Source organism: Raphanus sativus, chromosome 2 (genome assembly GCF_000801105.2).
Source record: "Raphanus sativus cultivar WK10039 chromosome 2, ASM80110v3, whole genome shotgun sequence".
NCBI classification, from domain to species: domain Eukaryota; kingdom Viridiplantae; phylum Streptophyta; class Magnoliopsida; order Brassicales; family Brassicaceae; genus Raphanus; species Raphanus sativus.
This window is the reverse complement of record NC_079512.1, coordinates 25,872,683-25,889,070: the sequence shown is the minus strand read 5'-3', so window position 1 is coordinate 25,889,070 and position 16,388 is coordinate 25,872,683. Positions and strand designations below refer to the sequence as shown.

The 16,388-nt window shown below is 32.9% G+C and overlaps 3 protein-coding genes across 3 annotated transcripts; 1 reads left to right on the top strand and 2 right to left on the bottom strand.

Annotated features, from left to right (window-relative positions):
• Positions 1-4,485: 4,485 nt before the first annotated feature.
• On the bottom strand, positions 4,486-5,335 carry LOC108840498 (uncharacterized). Its single transcript, XM_018613324.2, has one exon. The coding sequence runs from the start codon at positions 5,054-5,056 to the stop codon at positions 4,589-4,591; it is 468 nt and encodes a 155-aa protein (XP_018468826.1). The 5' UTR covers positions 5,057-5,335; the 3' UTR covers positions 4,486-4,588.
• Positions 5,336-7,302: 1,967 nt separating this feature from the next.
• Positions 7,303-9,175, bottom strand: LOC108826574 (uncharacterized). Its single transcript, XM_018599945.2, has 9 exons — positions 9,084-9,175; positions 8,842-8,961; positions 8,687-8,754; positions 8,460-8,568; positions 8,304-8,372; positions 8,143-8,200; positions 7,786-8,021; positions 7,598-7,649; positions 7,303-7,504 (listed from the first exon to the last, which is right to left on the bottom strand). Exons 1-9 carry the CDS (start codon positions 9,084-9,086, stop codon positions 7,437-7,439), a joined length of 783 nt encoding a protein of 260 aa, XP_018455447.2. The 5' UTR covers positions 9,087-9,175; the 3' UTR covers positions 7,303-7,436.
• A 3,361-nt stretch (positions 9,176-12,536) lies between these two features.
• LOC108841687 (cytokinin riboside 5'-monophosphate phosphoribohydrolase LOG7-like) lies at positions 12,537-16,326 on the top strand. Its single transcript, XM_018614445.2, has 7 exons — positions 12,537-12,813; positions 13,852-13,949; positions 14,527-14,557; positions 14,892-14,991; positions 15,092-15,162; positions 15,634-15,777; positions 15,856-16,326. Exons 1-7 carry the CDS (start codon positions 12,706-12,708, stop codon positions 15,949-15,951), a joined length of 648 nt encoding a protein of 215 aa, XP_018469947.1. The 5' UTR covers positions 12,537-12,705; the 3' UTR covers positions 15,952-16,326.
• The last annotated feature ends 62 nt before the right edge of the window (positions 16,327-16,388 follow it).

Sequence of the window (16,388 nt, the reverse complement as noted above, 5' to 3'; positions counted from 1 at the left end):
TCGGTATTATTGCTGAAGCAAAACATTGCTTGTGGAATGTAGAGAATTTCTTCTCTAACATGTCAGCATATGTGATAGTCTCTCCACACAATTTCAACTATGAGACTATCATGAATAGAGCCGAGTTATACTCATCCACAGACTTATAGTCTTGGGTCTTTAGGTCCCTCAAATCATATAGGACCTTTGGTAATAGCACCGTATTATGGTGATCATTTCTGGATTTAAGTTTTATCCAAAGGTCGAGAGGATTCTCAATAGTGAGATATTGATCATTGAGACTTTCAGTAAGGTGATGGCTTATGATTAAGAAAATCGCCTTGTATCTATCTCAAAAGTGAGAAATTTAGATATAGTCACCAAGATTTAGATTTCAAGATGATTTTCAACATCTGAATTAACATTGCTTTCAAGCATCAAGAATTTATGCAAGCAATAGAAGCTTTAATTTATATGATTTAATTTATATGATTTAATAATGATTTAATAAGGCTTCCCTCAAATCATATAATATATTTGCTTTAAGCATTTCTAGTATGACAATGATCAATTGATCACTGCATCTAGTGATCCTTTTAATTATAATTCATATTTGAATTGATTATATATATGTATATAATTTCATATAGGGTTTCCAAGCCCTTTAGAATTTTGAAAAAGGATCAATCATAATTTTAAATGAGATCAAGCAATATGGATGAAAATCAATCACAATGGTCGAATGATAAATGCATGGCTCAAGAACTAATCGGATGTTCTGTCCTAAGCATTGGACCAAAATAATATAAATGTGATTCTTAATGCATGAGGATATTTGGTTTTCAAAGATCATAAAATAATAACTGATTCCTTCCCCCCTTTACTGGGTAAACCAAGACAAGAAAATTTATAACTTTTTAGGAAATGTCTAAACCAAATTCAATCAGATTTTTAAATCAATTGGTTTCAAGGAAGGTTTATATTTTAATAAAAGCAAGGATGCTTAATTCTTAATAAACTATATGACAAGAAGATGCATGGAATGATCTAACAATTTACTTATCCATGTTTGATCGGTTTGAACAGGTTTATGATTTCAATCAAGGCAAACATGCTAAGTTTAAATGAAAACCGATTTTGTCTAATTATATGCAAGCAGAGAGAATCATTTAGATGCAAGCAATATGAACCATTTTAATTTATATGAACTATTATCAGGATTGTCAATGATATGCAAACATAAAATCAGTCTTAGCAATATGACAATTATGTATGGTCAGATTTTTAAACAATATGACAATTGCATTCAAAGTTGGTTCAAGATGATTCAAGATGATTCAAATTTTTACTAAACTTATGCTATCAAGTATGCAACAAGATTACTATATAATTTTAATCATCAATTTCAGGCATATGGTAAAAGATCAAGATTAACTATCAACTTATGTGATCAATATTCAATATGATATGAAATCTATTCAAGGTTGGTTCAATTATTTAGCTATCAACCTATATGATCAAATGATTTCATGCATATTTATTCTATCTTATTAAAATCAAGACTATATGTTATAAAAGTTTTATAAACATTTTCAGTCAAAGATATGCATTTAATAAAATCAAATATGCATTTATAAAATCCGATTTTGCATTTATAAAAATCATAAAACTTTTAACAGTTAAAAAGCAAACATCAATATTCAAAGATATGCAATGATGGGATTTAATTTCGATTTTATTTTTGGTTGACTGGATTCATGGTTTTGATCTTTGGATTTTCGATTTTGCTGGTTGAAAAACCAAGCAAGAGGTTTAAGGGTTTTGATGGTATTGATAAACGACTTATACAACCTGCTGGAACAGCTGGTGATGCGAATGAACAAAGGTTTGATTATTGGTTTCAATCCTTTAGACAAATCCGGATTTAAGGCCGGATCATATAGGAGAAAGGTAAAGCCGATTTATGGCTTACAAACCAAGAAGGGGATTTAGGATTTAACATTTTATTTTATAAGAATTTTATAATTAAGATTCATATAGATCTTTAAATATTTTAATCTGATTTGATATACTTAGAACCTTTAGAGAATTATAACTTTTATGGATTAAAAATAAATCAGAATCAAGTTTTTCATGGAATAATGGATCATAGAAACAAGATTAATATTATGGATTCATATAGATCCTTAGATTTCTTTTCAGATATAATGTGTTCTTAGATTTTATGGATAGATTAGTTTACCATTTTACACCACAAGAATCTGAATGGACCACCATGAGAGAGAGCTAATCCACAGATGAGCTGGTTGAGAGAGAGGTGGAGGAGCTGGCCGGAAAAACCATGAGTCGGCGACGCGGATAGTTTATGCGATTGACGACGCGTCAGAGATCGGATCGACAAGCCGTCTACGGCAACGGATTCTTCTCGTCTTGGGCTTCAGATTGATAGGTGGATCGTCGTCTGGCTCCACAGGGTTTGAGAGATACGGCGGTTTAAAGTTGCGCATGGATTTAAGATTTTGTGGCCGGAAAAGGGAGCTCAGGTGGAGAGAAACTTCTCAGGTGGAGAGCACTATCGTGCTGATAACGTGTTATAAACTAAAGAGAATGTGGAGAGTGATTTGTGAGAAAGTTGTGTGTATTTCTCATTAGCCAACACCACAATATATAGTGGTTTGATACAAGGGTTTACAAATGCTTTACAAGGAATAAAATCTACACATTGATTACATTGACTACATTGATGTCATAGAGAAGACTTGGTCATGGTGATAACTCCAAGGTTGACTGAGTCTTCTGATCTCGGTCCGGTTTGTAGATGAACCGATGTAAACCGGATGTAAACCTACTTGCACTTCCTCTTGTATATGTTGGACTTGTATAGTACTTGGTTAAGTACTTGGTTATGGTCAATCCACACAATAGATTTCATAACATGTAGTATTAAAAGATTAAACAAAGTATAAGAACTTAAGGGATATAATTGACCTGTGAATTCACACTGTACGTTAGGTAGGTTTCAAGTTCAAGTGTTCAACTATTATAAAATGTCATTTGAAAATGTTTGAAGACAAACGGAGTACGAAGTTTTCCGCACCTTAATGTTACAGAAAGACGTAATGCATAGGATTCAACGCATGCTAAAATCCTTGAACAGTTGTCGTCGCATCATAGCTGCATTTCCATTTGCAAGACAATTTGAAACTAAGCAAAAATGTTATTGTAAATAGAGTAAAAAAGAGGAAAAATATATTTTGTGTCAGTAAAAGATGAATTGGTTTAAGAGTACAATAAATATATAGAGAGGAGACAGTAGTGGTGTCGTAGGAACTCAGTAAATCAATTGTATTAAGATACAAAATCGTAGGGTCCCCCACTCTAGACTGAAAGAGTTAAAGAAAGAAAAGGACAGTTTACACGAAGACATACAGTGTACTCTGGCTTCACATGAAACCCTAGTTACTTACCTTTGTATCACCTTTTTCACTCAACCTCCTTTATTACTTTACCACCTGACCCTCTCTCTCTCTATCTCTTAAGCCCTACGCATAGCTAATGGTACTGCTATATTCCATATCCCACGCTTCTTCCGAATCTACTGCTGGATGCTTCTCTTTTTATATAGAAATCCCAACTTAAAGCACGTTTTAACCAATTCCGTTTTAGTTTGTTATATACCAAACCAACTCAATATTTATGTTTTTTGTGCTCGTGAATCTTCTTCGGTTTGTGATGTTCTCTACCTGTCTATTACTGTTGTGTTACAGTGTTTGATCCCTACTTACACTATTCATAATTAAGGGCTATGTATGCCAAAGTCACACGTATGTCTTTTCTACATTTTTTTCTTCGATCAAATTAGATCTCTACAAATGTTTTGATCACGTGTGGATTCATAATATTGCTGTGTAACCTAGATATATGCACACAACTACATTGCCATATGTTTTGAATCTTTAGATCCAATCAAAAGTGATTTAAGTTCATGAATCTATATATATATAGATATGCTTAACGCATTGTGATTATACCATATAATACTATATTAACCTGGCTTTTAAGGACGATTAATTTGACTACAATATTCTACTACTACCTCGTATTCTCAAAGGTCATAAAGTGTTGTTGGAGTCAGATCTTCACAGAGTGATCATCTACTAGTAACTAGTAAGGCTAAACACAATTAACATATCGTCCATGAAAATGGTTCCTCTGACAATGTTTAAAGTTGGATCTTAGAGCACTAATATTGCAGGTTTCTCTAAAGAGTTTTAAAGAGGAGGAATCCACCAAATGGAGAGAAAAGAGGAATAAATAGAGAAAAAAGGCGCAGGTAGAGAAACTGCAACTGGGCGTTTCTGTCACTATTATGCGTGTCCCATGACACGTGGTGACCTGCGATTGGTGAATTTTTTTTTTATTTTTTTTTTAAGAAAAAGTGAAAAAACAAAAGTTTAAAGAAATCATGTGGGTTTCTGTGGATAAGGGTGCTCTTAGACATGTAAAAGTTACTAATCATGTATTATTTTTCAGAAAAAAAATGTACATGAACAAGAGGCATATACATTTCACACTGTTATCCTATATACACTTGGGAATCTGATTCTCTCTACTCAGCTTTCGGAGACGACGCCGTTTCGGCTTGCGAAAGGCTGCGCCAGAAACCACCGCTGTAAAATCTGTTCCACATCTCTTTCTCTAACGCCACCGCTTCCTCGTCGTCCTCTTCTCCTTCCTCCTTCAGTTCCATCGCTAGCTTATCCAGATCTTCGTCCTCTTCTTTGCTCGGATGAACAGCGAACTTCGAGCTCCCGACTTTGCTCAGCTTCGAATCTCCATTTCCTCTCCGCCGCATACGGCGGCAGAGTCCGCGAGGGATTTTGTAGACGGCGAGGACGACGAGGCTGACGACGCTGCAAGGACCGCAGCAACACAGCGCGGCGAAATCTGCCGTCGTGCCACCGCAGAACTCAGCCGCGGTGGATCCTCCGCAGCACAGCGACGGCGTCGACGGACTTCGACGGAGACTAGGTTGTTTCTCGCCGAGAGACGGTTCGGTAGAAGTCGACGGATTCATATTTGCGATCAAAGATAAAAAGTAAATCAAATCAAAATCAGAGAAGATGATTCTCGGCCTTCTTCGTCTTCTCCGCACGTCTTTGCTCAATGTGCATCACCACTCCATTTTCCGAGAAAGATAGGAACTGAAATCTGGGGAAAATAATATTTTTCTCGAGAATCTGAAGAGTTTGTTTGAAAATGGAGAGACTGTTGAGATGAAAGGCCAAAGCGCTGAAACTGATTTTGGGTTATTTAATGAAACGCCCGTGAAGTTAACAATCATATGCGTATGTGTGTATTCTATATATATATATACTAGGTGTTTTCTTGCACCATGTGCAGTAAAATTGTTTTCAAAATTTAATTTATATTTAAAATAAGGTTTATTAAATATTATAGATTTTATTATTTTTACCGATATTTAAATATAGATTTTATTTATTTAAATATTAAATTAAAATAAAATGATTTTTTATTTAAAAATATATTGTATAATTATCAAAAATTTGAACTAACAATATTTATAGAATATGTAGATATATAAGAATCTAATGATTTTATGATTAGAAATCAAGTTTTTTAAAAAATTGTAGCAATTTTTTAAAGATTTAGTAATACAAATTGTATAATTATAGAAAATAAAATAAAATATAATTTCGAAATTTTAATGTTATATATGAATATATTTATTTTAGAGATGATTTATGCGATATTACCATATTTAAAGAAGTTTACCAAAAATAAATATCAATATTAAATGTAAGGTATGAGTTATTACCATATTCTAAAAAGTTTATCAAAAATATAAATTAACATTAAATGAAATAATCCATGTCATATTTTTCGGAAGTCATGTCATCAATTTTAGTAGTCATGTCATATTTTTTTTGTGAAACTGATTGTAAAGAGGACATGTGGCAATACAAATTGTATAATTATAGAAAATAAAATATAATATAATTTCGAAATTTTAATGTTATATATGAATATATTTATTTTAGAGATGATGTATGCGATATTACCATATTTAAAGAAGTTTACCAAAAATAAATATCAATATTAAATGTAAGGTATGAGTTATTATCATATTCTAAAAAGTTTACCAAAAATATAAATCACATTAAATGAAATAATCCATGTCATATTTTTCGGAAGCCATGTCATCAATTGTAGTAGCCATGTCATATTTTTTTTGTGAAATTGATTGTAAAGATGACATGTGGCAAAATCACTTCTCAAATATAGTCTAGGGGATATATATACACACATAATAGTCGTCTCATTGGATAGAATATTATATCCATTAAAGCCTTATTTTAGTTACATATCTGCAATAAAAACGTTCCTCAAAGAGGTTAGCTAAAAAGAATTTAGTTATTATTATATTAGATTTTTCTGTGTTTAATTTTGACTACTTATCCAAAGTTGTAAGTACATAGCACTATTCTAGATAACTACCATCACATTATCATTCTCACCAGCAGTAAGAATGCTAGTTAAAAGCCTTTTTTCAAAAAAAAAAAAAAAAATGCTAGTTAACTCAGAAAAGTTTCTTTAATAATGCAAAAATATGTTGGCAAAAAATAATGGTAGACAAAAATAATCTGAAATAATTTATTGTACGATTAACCAATACAAATAAATTTATTGTCTTAATTGTTGAACTTTTCCATAAAATTACAACAGTATATTAGTAAATGTCATTAAATAATATGACAAAATACTTGCAAATATGAACAAAAGAAAATTGAATCTGACCTTCCGATTAAATTTGAGGCCAATGATATCTATCAACACCTCCGGCCCAAGTTTGAATTATAGGTGGGCCGATGGCTGCGGTTTGGCCACCCTAATGCAGCTTGTGACAACAAACGTTTATGGAAGAACAGCAACAGTGGTTGGTGTGTACTCCGCGAGTAGCTACACTACTGATGTCGGTATGAGAGCTGACGTTGCAAAAGTGGAAACGGAGGACCTCACAATAAGGCTCTCTGCAGGGGTGTTCAAAGTAATCGAGGCTCCACTTGACAGCCATAGCTTTACCAACCACTAGCTGATACATAAGCTTTCAGCTTCAATGGCTTCTCCTTATCTCACTAATGTACTCTGTGCATCTAAAACTTTTTAATAAGAAAAACTCTACTTGTGTTAACTTATATGTTACTTTAGTTACATGCACAGTACAGGCTTTGTGATTTGGGTTATATCATACTTTTTGATTTCTCTCTGTTGAGTCAGAAGTTTGGATTCTTTCAAGGCAAGGAAACAGAAAGGAGGCTTGCTTAAAATGTATTAAAGCACACCGATACATAAAAAGCTGGAGTTAAAGACAAAATTGTTTCAGTAGAGAACAAAAGAAAAAAAGTAAACAACATGATTCTCGCCGGAGATTTTGATTACACAAGCAGAACAGCGTTTATACATCCGTCATTCTCTGGATTGTTTGTCACCTGAGCGTACTTCCCTATAAGCCAAAAAGAAAAAAAATAGAGAGAGTTTAAAGAACCGCTAATCACGCTTAAAATCTTGTACAAAGTTCTTCAAAAATATCACTTACCCCAGACAACTTTTCCAGCTGGTGTAACAAGACCAAGCTCACTCACATTGACCTGAAAACCAATTCAAGCCTTTAGAACAGATTACAAGTGTGAGAGAACCCAATATGTATATATATATATCTTTAGAACAGATTACAAGTGTGAGAGAACCCAATATGTATATATATCTTGGTCGTGGTGTACTAACCTCAATGATTGTTCCTCTGGTCATGACACCAAGCGATGTATACATTGGACCGTTGGGATTCTTCTTGATCCCGATGATCTCAAGACAGAAAGTGCATCTTAGCTCAGGGTGAGTGACGTGGGCCTTGGTGAAACGAAGTCCAGAAGGGCGGATGAATCGCTCGTACTTTGGCGGCTTCCTAGTGAAACCAGGTCCAACAAATGTAGCTTTTGTAACCATCCTCTTCCACTGTTTTGCTGTATAGTTTAATACAAAATGGGAAAGCATTTTTAATACTTGTAACTGACAATCTAAGCTAAAGAATAAACTCAACATAATCTAGAATACAAAGCTTAGCATCTCAAACTAAACACATACTTTTCCTCTTCCCAGATCTGATGACTCTGAACATCTCATCTTCAGCCACGGGACGGACCTGGAATAGGAATGAGTTATTAGCTACCAAGAGAGAGAACATTCTAAACCACTAACGAGTACTAAAGTAGACGTTATATAAGATCCATGAACATAGTTTTCACCTTTGGCAGAGGAACCTCCCACTTCCCAGCTTTCTCTTTCCTCTTTTGTTTAATAGTGTTGCTAAGAACCTACACCCACAGCACACAAAGTCATATATTGCTTTCTTTCACCAAGAATCATCCACTACATACATCAACTCAGAAACAAAAGCAAACCTTGGCCCGAGAGGTATTCTCACGATCAAGAAGATAAGCAGGAACAGCTCCTTCCTGAACATCCTCATCAGTTTTACGCCTTGATGAACTCTCCTCATGCATCTTCAATCTGCAAAACCAATGTACAACAAACAAACAAAAAAAAAATCTCAGAACAAAGCACAAAGATTACTCATTTCGCCCTAACAAAACATATCAGGATCCACTCTAATAGCTATATAACTTACGTTTTCTTCATTTGAGCTTTCTCAGCGTAGTTTTTCTTAGCAATCATCTTACCCTTTATACCTATAGACTGCAAATTCACCACACAACAGACACGAATCAGCAAAATAAGAAAAAATAAAAAAAAGTTGAACAAGTGGAAGGAAGAAGGCAGAACATTCTGAGCCTGTTTGGAGCGCTTGTGAACTTGACGAGCCTCCTTCTTGCGCTTGCGCTCTTCGTAATCGAGGCGGCGTCCATGCCTCTTCTGGTGCAAATCGATATAATCTCCCTGCGGCTGTTTTTTTTTTTTCAAAATCAAGCAAAGAAGAAAACAACACGAATAGTCAGAGATCGATATCCTCAATTTCTACAGAAGCGAAAGGTATAATAAGAATGCTCCGGCGGCGGAGAACGAACCATTGTTACTTTCGAAAGCGGTGAGACGGTGAGAGAGAAGTGAGAAGGAGAGAAGCTGTTAGGGTTTTATTTAACGAACCGTTTGGGTTCTGTTTAAATTCGATGGGCTTGCTTTGTAAACTAATGGGTTTTTATTTATCATTGACTAAGCCCATCACTTTAAGATGGTGGAGACTAGTGATATTAAAAAAAGATAATTAACTTTCCGATTTTCTTAAATTTTGCTACATCCAAGATTAACTCTATAGGCAATTCTCTCAAATAATCATTTTTAAGTTTTTACAAAAATAATACTTAACAAATAAAATGATCAAAACAGTCTTTTTTGTTTTGAAAATTTTAATATTTATTTATTATTTTTAAAAATTTGAACACATTCTTTAAACCTCACCCCTTAACTTTAAACTCTAAGTTTTAGATTAATTAACCTAATAATAATAAATGCATATTTATCCTTCAATAAAATTTCTCTTGATCATTTTTCTCCTTAAAAGACTATTTTTGTGAAAATAAAATAAAAAAGCTATCTAAGGGAATTTCCCAACTTTATATGAGCTAGTATTATTTTTTGAGTTATTCTTGGGTTAATCCTAAAGGATAAATTTGTAGGTTCATCAACTAATATGATTTCATTATTTCATATTCAATAATTTAAAAAAAAACAAAATATTGTCAAATTATATTATGTTTTTTAGTTAAAAATATAAAATTAAATAAAAAACCAACTATATTAGAGTAATGATGTTGGAATTGAGTCATATAGCTTCTCATATGTTATGGCTTAGCCCTTTTATGACAGATATTGGAGGACAAATTCTTTTTTTTCTATATTTTCAGAGAACGAGGATTTGTATATGTTTTATTCGAAGCTGCCATCGGAGTATATATAAATATTTTATTTTTATATTAATTTAAATTCATAATCATAAATCATCATAATATTATTATAAATTATATTATATTAATAGTCATTGTATTTTATCATAATAATATATTTTCATATTTTTATAATGTTATAATATGTTAATATTGGTAATTTATTATTAAACTCTTAAAATATCTTATAAAAAATCAGTCATAGATATCTCGCAAACATAACAATTTTCAAATGTTGTATCAGTCATATAAAACGCTTAATAATAGTTAGAATAGTAACCATCTACATTCGTATACTCTCGCATTCGCACCCGCAACCGCAAACCGTTGTCTTTGAATCAATCAAACCCTTAGCGTCGGAAAACAATTTGCTGGCTCGCTTTAGAGGTTTCATATCAAATGGGTATTTAAGGCCCAAAGATGAGTGATTTAGTGAGCTGCCATTTCCAATTGTTTTCCTAATATACATTGTTTTTGATGGATGATTAATATGATACTTACAAACTCGTCATGGTATTTGCTTACGTCACCATCAAGGCACCAAATATATGTCAATGATTTGAAAAGAAAAACAATACAAGAAGAGGGAATATTGATAAGAAACAATATGAAGCATCTTAACTTTAAAACTATTAAGGTAAAAGCAAGGGAGTATCTTTCTTCGTTAACAAACATTTAAATCAAGACGACCAAAGATGCTATGAGTTTTCATTCTAATTTTATATATGCATCTCCAGCTCATACAATCTTCTTGATCATCGTGGTATCTTCGCGAAAGCGACTTCATGGTATTATTTTAAGGTCGTTGATTGTGTTTATCAATAGTTAGCATTTTAATATTAACATTATTTGTAATCCAAAATCCAGCATAGGTTCGGCAGTTATACAAACCATAAGTTTGGATACCAACTGATTCTGACAAAAAAAAAAAAGCTTAGATACGTGGTTTTTCATACCTTTCGTATTTAATACAAAACTATCCCGGAATGTAATTACATTATATTTTCCAATTAAGATTCGAGTTATGATGGCAAGGTGAAGTTTAAGAGTATTGAGGCCTTGCAAATCAGTCTTATATAGTATGGTTAAAACTCAAAAACCGAATAACAATGCTAACTTTCAGAATCTCTAAATTGGAAGCTAGCTTAGATGCAATGATGTTTCTTGTAGTTTTAAGAACCTAAGAAAAGTAACAAGAACTCTTATTCTCCTATTTAATCTATTTTAAGTCTAAGAAAAATCCAAATATATGGTTTATCTATAATATAGAACTTCAATATGTATCGTCACAAAGCAAAGAAAAAGGTTCAGTCAAAGGAAGCCATGTAATGTAAGGATCATCCAAATTTGTTGGATAACTGCGTCAGCTTACAGTTGTTAATATTCAGCACCTTAGAATATATATGCCAAATTAATTAATAGTGGTGTATATATTTTTATAAGCATGAAATGAAACCATTCTTCCTTGATTCATAAACAAAGAGGTTAATATTATTGATTCATAAACTTATAGGCAGATTTCAAATAGTTTCCCTTACTCCAAAGCAATACGCAAGGAAGAGAGACCTTTAACAAACGCCTTTACCATTTTTACCAACGTTAAAAATGGAGGGGTCTTGTCGTCTTGAGATTATTAACAAACACCTTTACCATTTTGTTTGAGAATATTGATAGTATACCTTCTTTTCTTATCCATATTATTCATTGTCCATTCCGAAATACATAAATGTTAGTATTCACACTTACGGGGAGGGACTATTACTTTAGTTTAGCGGGTGGAAATTTGATAACGACGTGAAGAACCAAACAAGTGATTACGAGACATCTCTCGAGCCTTTTAATCCATTGTAGAAACAAATATTATTATGACGATTACATTCCTTACTATTCTGAACTAGTTTCATCTCATGTTTTATCGAAGTAAGAAAAAATATTATACAACAAAAAGATAGAAACGTTCTCCTTAGTCATTTTATAACATATTCATATGGTAGAGATATTAAAATTCACAAAACGAGATAGTAATGCAATTTAAAAATTAGCATAAAGAATATATTAAAAATTAGTAAACGAAAGAAATTAATCGAAACCAAGTAGTAAAAATGAATAAAAACCAAACTAAACGGGACATACTATGTAAACTACAGTAGAGACATAGAGTCGTAGAGTTGTAGAATTAGCTAGACTGATCGGATCCGATCTTATTCAGACCAAGTACAGCCCAACAGTAATTTTTTTGATCGATGAGTCTCTAGTTCTATTGAACTAGTCTGATACAAAATCTAAGTTCCACCCTGTGATAGATCTAATCTTAATCCTTCCACAAATATACATTAAAAAAAAAACTTAGAGATCATATTTAGATCACGGCAGCATACAGACATAAAATAACTTTCCCAAAGAACTATATATAATAATATTTCTTTAAAATACTACTACAAGATTATTATACTTAAATTGCTTGATAAATATATTTTAGCCGCGTTTTAACGTTTCCATGGAATATTCAAACTACAAAATTAAATAGCAATATCCTAGAAACAGAACAAAGATGAATAACAATAATTTATAAAAGAGAATGGGCATGGAAATCGCATTTGCATTAATATTCTCATCCTTCTCCTCTACATATATAAATACGAGCACAACTCCAAGGTGATGTCTCTCATTCATCATAACAATAATAATCATAAAAATTAACTTTTAAGCGAGAGGGAGAGAGAGAGAGCGTAGGGAAAAGAGAGATATGGAAGAGACAAAATCAAGATTCAAGAGGATCTGTGTCTTCTGTGGAAGCAGTTCCGGCAAAAAACTTTCTTACCAAGAAGCTGCCGTTCAATTGGGTAACGAGTTGGTACGTTCTCTCTTCTCAAACCTATATCTATATTTATATAGTTTTATACATACACATATACTTTCATTTTCACAATTGAACTCAATACATTGTTTATGACCTTGTTGTGTCGTTTGCGAGTACAGAGCCGTTTCAAATAAAATAAATCATGACTATTTGTTGTGAATATGCTGATTGATTAAAAGTTTATGATAGTACTTAATATGAACTTGGAAATGAAGATCTAATTCGAGATATGAACTCAGAATATTCTGTGAAACATTGGGTATTATGAGTTTTGATTGTGTGTTGCAACGAACAATGATGAATCTATCAAATGTGTGGATGCTTCTTCTTTGTTTGCTGAGTTCGAAGTTGTGTTAAATTTTATTGTTATTGGCATGAAAGAGAGATGGGAAAATAGCAAGCAACTTCTACTATTCTTAGCTGTAATCCGTCTGTCACTCGAGCAGCAGTCTTGCATGATCTGTTTTTATTTTATTTTCTGTTATTTACTTTTCAGTAATTTACATTATTTATTACACATATATCTCTTGTGTAATATAAACCTCTGATTTTTCCTAAACCTAAACTTAAGTTTCCAAATATGATCAATGATTTCCTTTACGGGAAAGATAAATAATAATGACAGTTTACTGCCTCGAGAGGCCAAAAATATCGTTCGTTGGAAGAATAATGACTCTATGTACCAAGCGTGTGTTGTAGGGTGTACTTCTTCAACAACACAAAATATTAAAAAAGGAACAATAATTAGAACCGTTGTAATAAATATTTGTGATTCATCTGTAGGCAGTAATAATAGTAATACTAGTATTAATAGGATAGTGACCAATGCAATTAGGATTGATGGTGATGAGTCCTTTTTTATTAATTGAGATTTGATATTTGATGTGGTCGCTTCTTTTTGGGGTCGATTCCGAATTGGGTTTTGCGACACGTGTTCGTTTTCATCATGAAAACTCTGTTATCATAAATAAATGCATATGACATTATAACAATAATTAACAAAAGAAATTGATGGTGGGAATGTGGTTGAAGGTGGAGAGAAGGATTGATCTGGTATACGGAGGTGGCAGCGTGGGACTTATGGGTCTCGTCTCTCAGGCTGTGCATCATGGTGGTCGCCATGTTTTAGGGTTTGCTCTCGCTCTCCTCTCTCTCTATATTCTATATGTATATACATTCACACATCTCTATGTATGTACAGATATCTACTCTCTGTTCATATGATATGATGCGTTTGCTAGTTCCAAGTACCCCATTACTCATCATTGTGTTCTAAACATTTCACTGTTAATGATGACTATCTAACATGATGCCTAGTACTTGCTAAAATAACCTATTATTTGTCACGTAGAATTTCATAATAGATTAGTCTTTGGTGTTGTTCAAAAAAAAAAAAGATTAGTCTTTGGTTTATACAAGATAATGGTTGAACCTAGTAAAGACTTAAACATAACAACGACAAAAGAGGATCTGTGCATGTTTCCTTTGTTGAAAACTGTCTCTTTGCTTTCACAATTATGTACTAAAATTATACTACAACTAGTTAAATGTTTGTGGTATCAATATAAGAGAATCCCGTTTTAATTATCTATAACCAAAATGGTCAAGTTGATTTCATTGTTTCCTAATTAATTATAGATTTGGAAGGGCTGTTTCGTTTTTGTGATTGATCCATTATTAACTTGTTTCTTCTCTAATCTATTGTAGGGTCATCCCAAAAACCTTGATGCCAAGGGAGGTATGCACTAAATAGAGCTCTTCTGAATTAAATCTTATTTTCGTTCGACTTGGTATTTAATTAGTATTATTGAGATAGAAATTGCCTTGCAATGATCTACAACAAATAGTGGTAGGACCAAAAGAGGAATGATTGAGACTTGGAGCGTTTTTTTTGGTTTCCTTCACGATACATCTCCTTGACCAACTAATATAATTTATATGTAATAATATCCAAAATAAAAAGACCATATATATAATATATTATAGAAGATATGTTGCCGTGTTCACATTTTAGAGATGCAATAATAAAGAGTGGTATGTTTGTTAAGATTATTTTATATAATACTTTGCAGATAACTGGTGAGACCATCGGAGAAGTGAAAGCCGTCGCGGATATGCATCAAAGGAAAGCCGAAATGGCTCGTCAAGCCGACGCCTTCATTGCTCTTCCAGGTTTGTAATCCTCCTTTTACTTTTTGAATATATGTAAGTTAGTTCCATTATAACTTTTAATATCTATAATATTTCTAATCAAATTTTGGCAAATTTTTAGGTGGATATGGTACGTTAGAAGAATTGCTGGAAGTCATTACATGGGCTCAACTCGGAATCCACCGTAAGCCGGTACGTAATCAGGGAAATTAAAATTTTCTTTTTATTTTACCTATTTTAAAATCCATATAGATGATATGAGCTTGCATTATTATAATGAGTTACGACCGGAATATGCGTGTTGAATATTTTTTCTCTTAGTTTAAAACCTTAAGTGTTCTGTATATTTATAATGTCCTGGTTTAATTTGACTGAATGAAAATACAAATCGTTGCATATGGTACGTCGTAATAATCACATGGAGCAAGATTCTTTTTGGGATATTTTATTCTTGCTTAACCTTTTCTGACATTCTAAGAGCATGTAGCGTTATAATTTTATAGAAATGTTTTTGCATGAATATAAAAACGATGTGTTGTCACGACGTACGACTACATAACCCTGATTGTGAGACCGGAAGCTTCCTATGTCTAACCTCTTGTATATACTATTTTTAATATATGGTTATAACATTATATGCATGTGATCAATAATTATTGACAGGTGGGTCTTCTTAACGTAGATGGTTACTACAACTCGCTGTTAACGTTTATCGACAAGGCCGTGGACGAAGGATTTATATCCCCTATGGCTCGTAGAATCATCATCTCTGCACCAAATGCTAAAGAGTTGGTTCGACAACTCGAGGTATAATGAATGTTATGTAACTGTGATATTTATTACATGCTTTAGGGTTATTGGGTTTACTCCAACATGTTGTTGTAGGAATATGAACCGGAGTTCGATGAGATTACGTCAAAGTTGGTTTGGGATGAAGTGGACCGGCTCAGTTATGTTCCGGGTCCCGAGGTAACTACGTGAGCAATTTAACTACATTATGATTTATGGGGAAGGTTTTTTGGGTAAAAGCAGTCGGTGTACAGCGGAATTTAAACTTTCATAACATCAGAAGGAAAGTTCGGGAAGGGGACAAAAGTAGTGGGGCCGTTTTGGTAAAATTATTTGGAGGGGGGGCCTTATGTAAAGTGGATAAACCACGTGGGTAACTGCTAACCGCGTATCTACCAAACCCCATCTTCCCCATTTGTCTTTTGTACATTTTGGTTGATGCCATGGTTAAGAAAACAAGGGATAGGCCTAGTATCAAGAAATGACAAAACGATCCTTTTATTTAGGATGTTTTAGAATTTGTAATGAAAATATAAAAACTATATTCATTTACACTACTTTTTTTTTTTTGTCATAACAAATCTGTTAGATTAATATTGAAATAATCGTGACTTACACAATGCTGGCAA

Coding starts and splice junctions, on each gene's coding strand:
- LOC108840498 (XM_018613324.2), bottom strand. CDS start 5,056: ATGAATCCGTCGACTTCTACCGAACCGTCTCTCGGCGAGAAACAACCT.
- LOC108826574 (XM_018599945.2), bottom strand. Junction 8,569..8,686: donor AAAGCTCAAATGAAGAAAAC/GTAAGTTATATA, acceptor TTGGTTTTGCAG/ATTGAAGATGCATGAGGAGA. Junction 8,201..8,303: donor GGGAGGTTCCTCTGCCAAAG/GTGAAAACTATG, acceptor TTCCTATTCCAG/GTCCGTCCCGTGGCTGAAGA.
- LOC108841687 (XM_018614445.2), top strand. CDS start 12,706: ATGGAAGAGACAAAATCAAGATTCAAGAGGATCTGTGTCTTCTGTGGA. Junction 14,558..14,891: donor AAACCTTGATGCCAAGGGAG/GTATGCACTAAA, acceptor AATACTTTGCAG/ATAACTGGTGAGACCATCGG. Junction 15,778..15,855: donor AGTTGGTTCGACAACTCGAG/GTATAATGAATG, acceptor ATGTTGTTGTAG/GAATATGAACCGGAGTTCGA.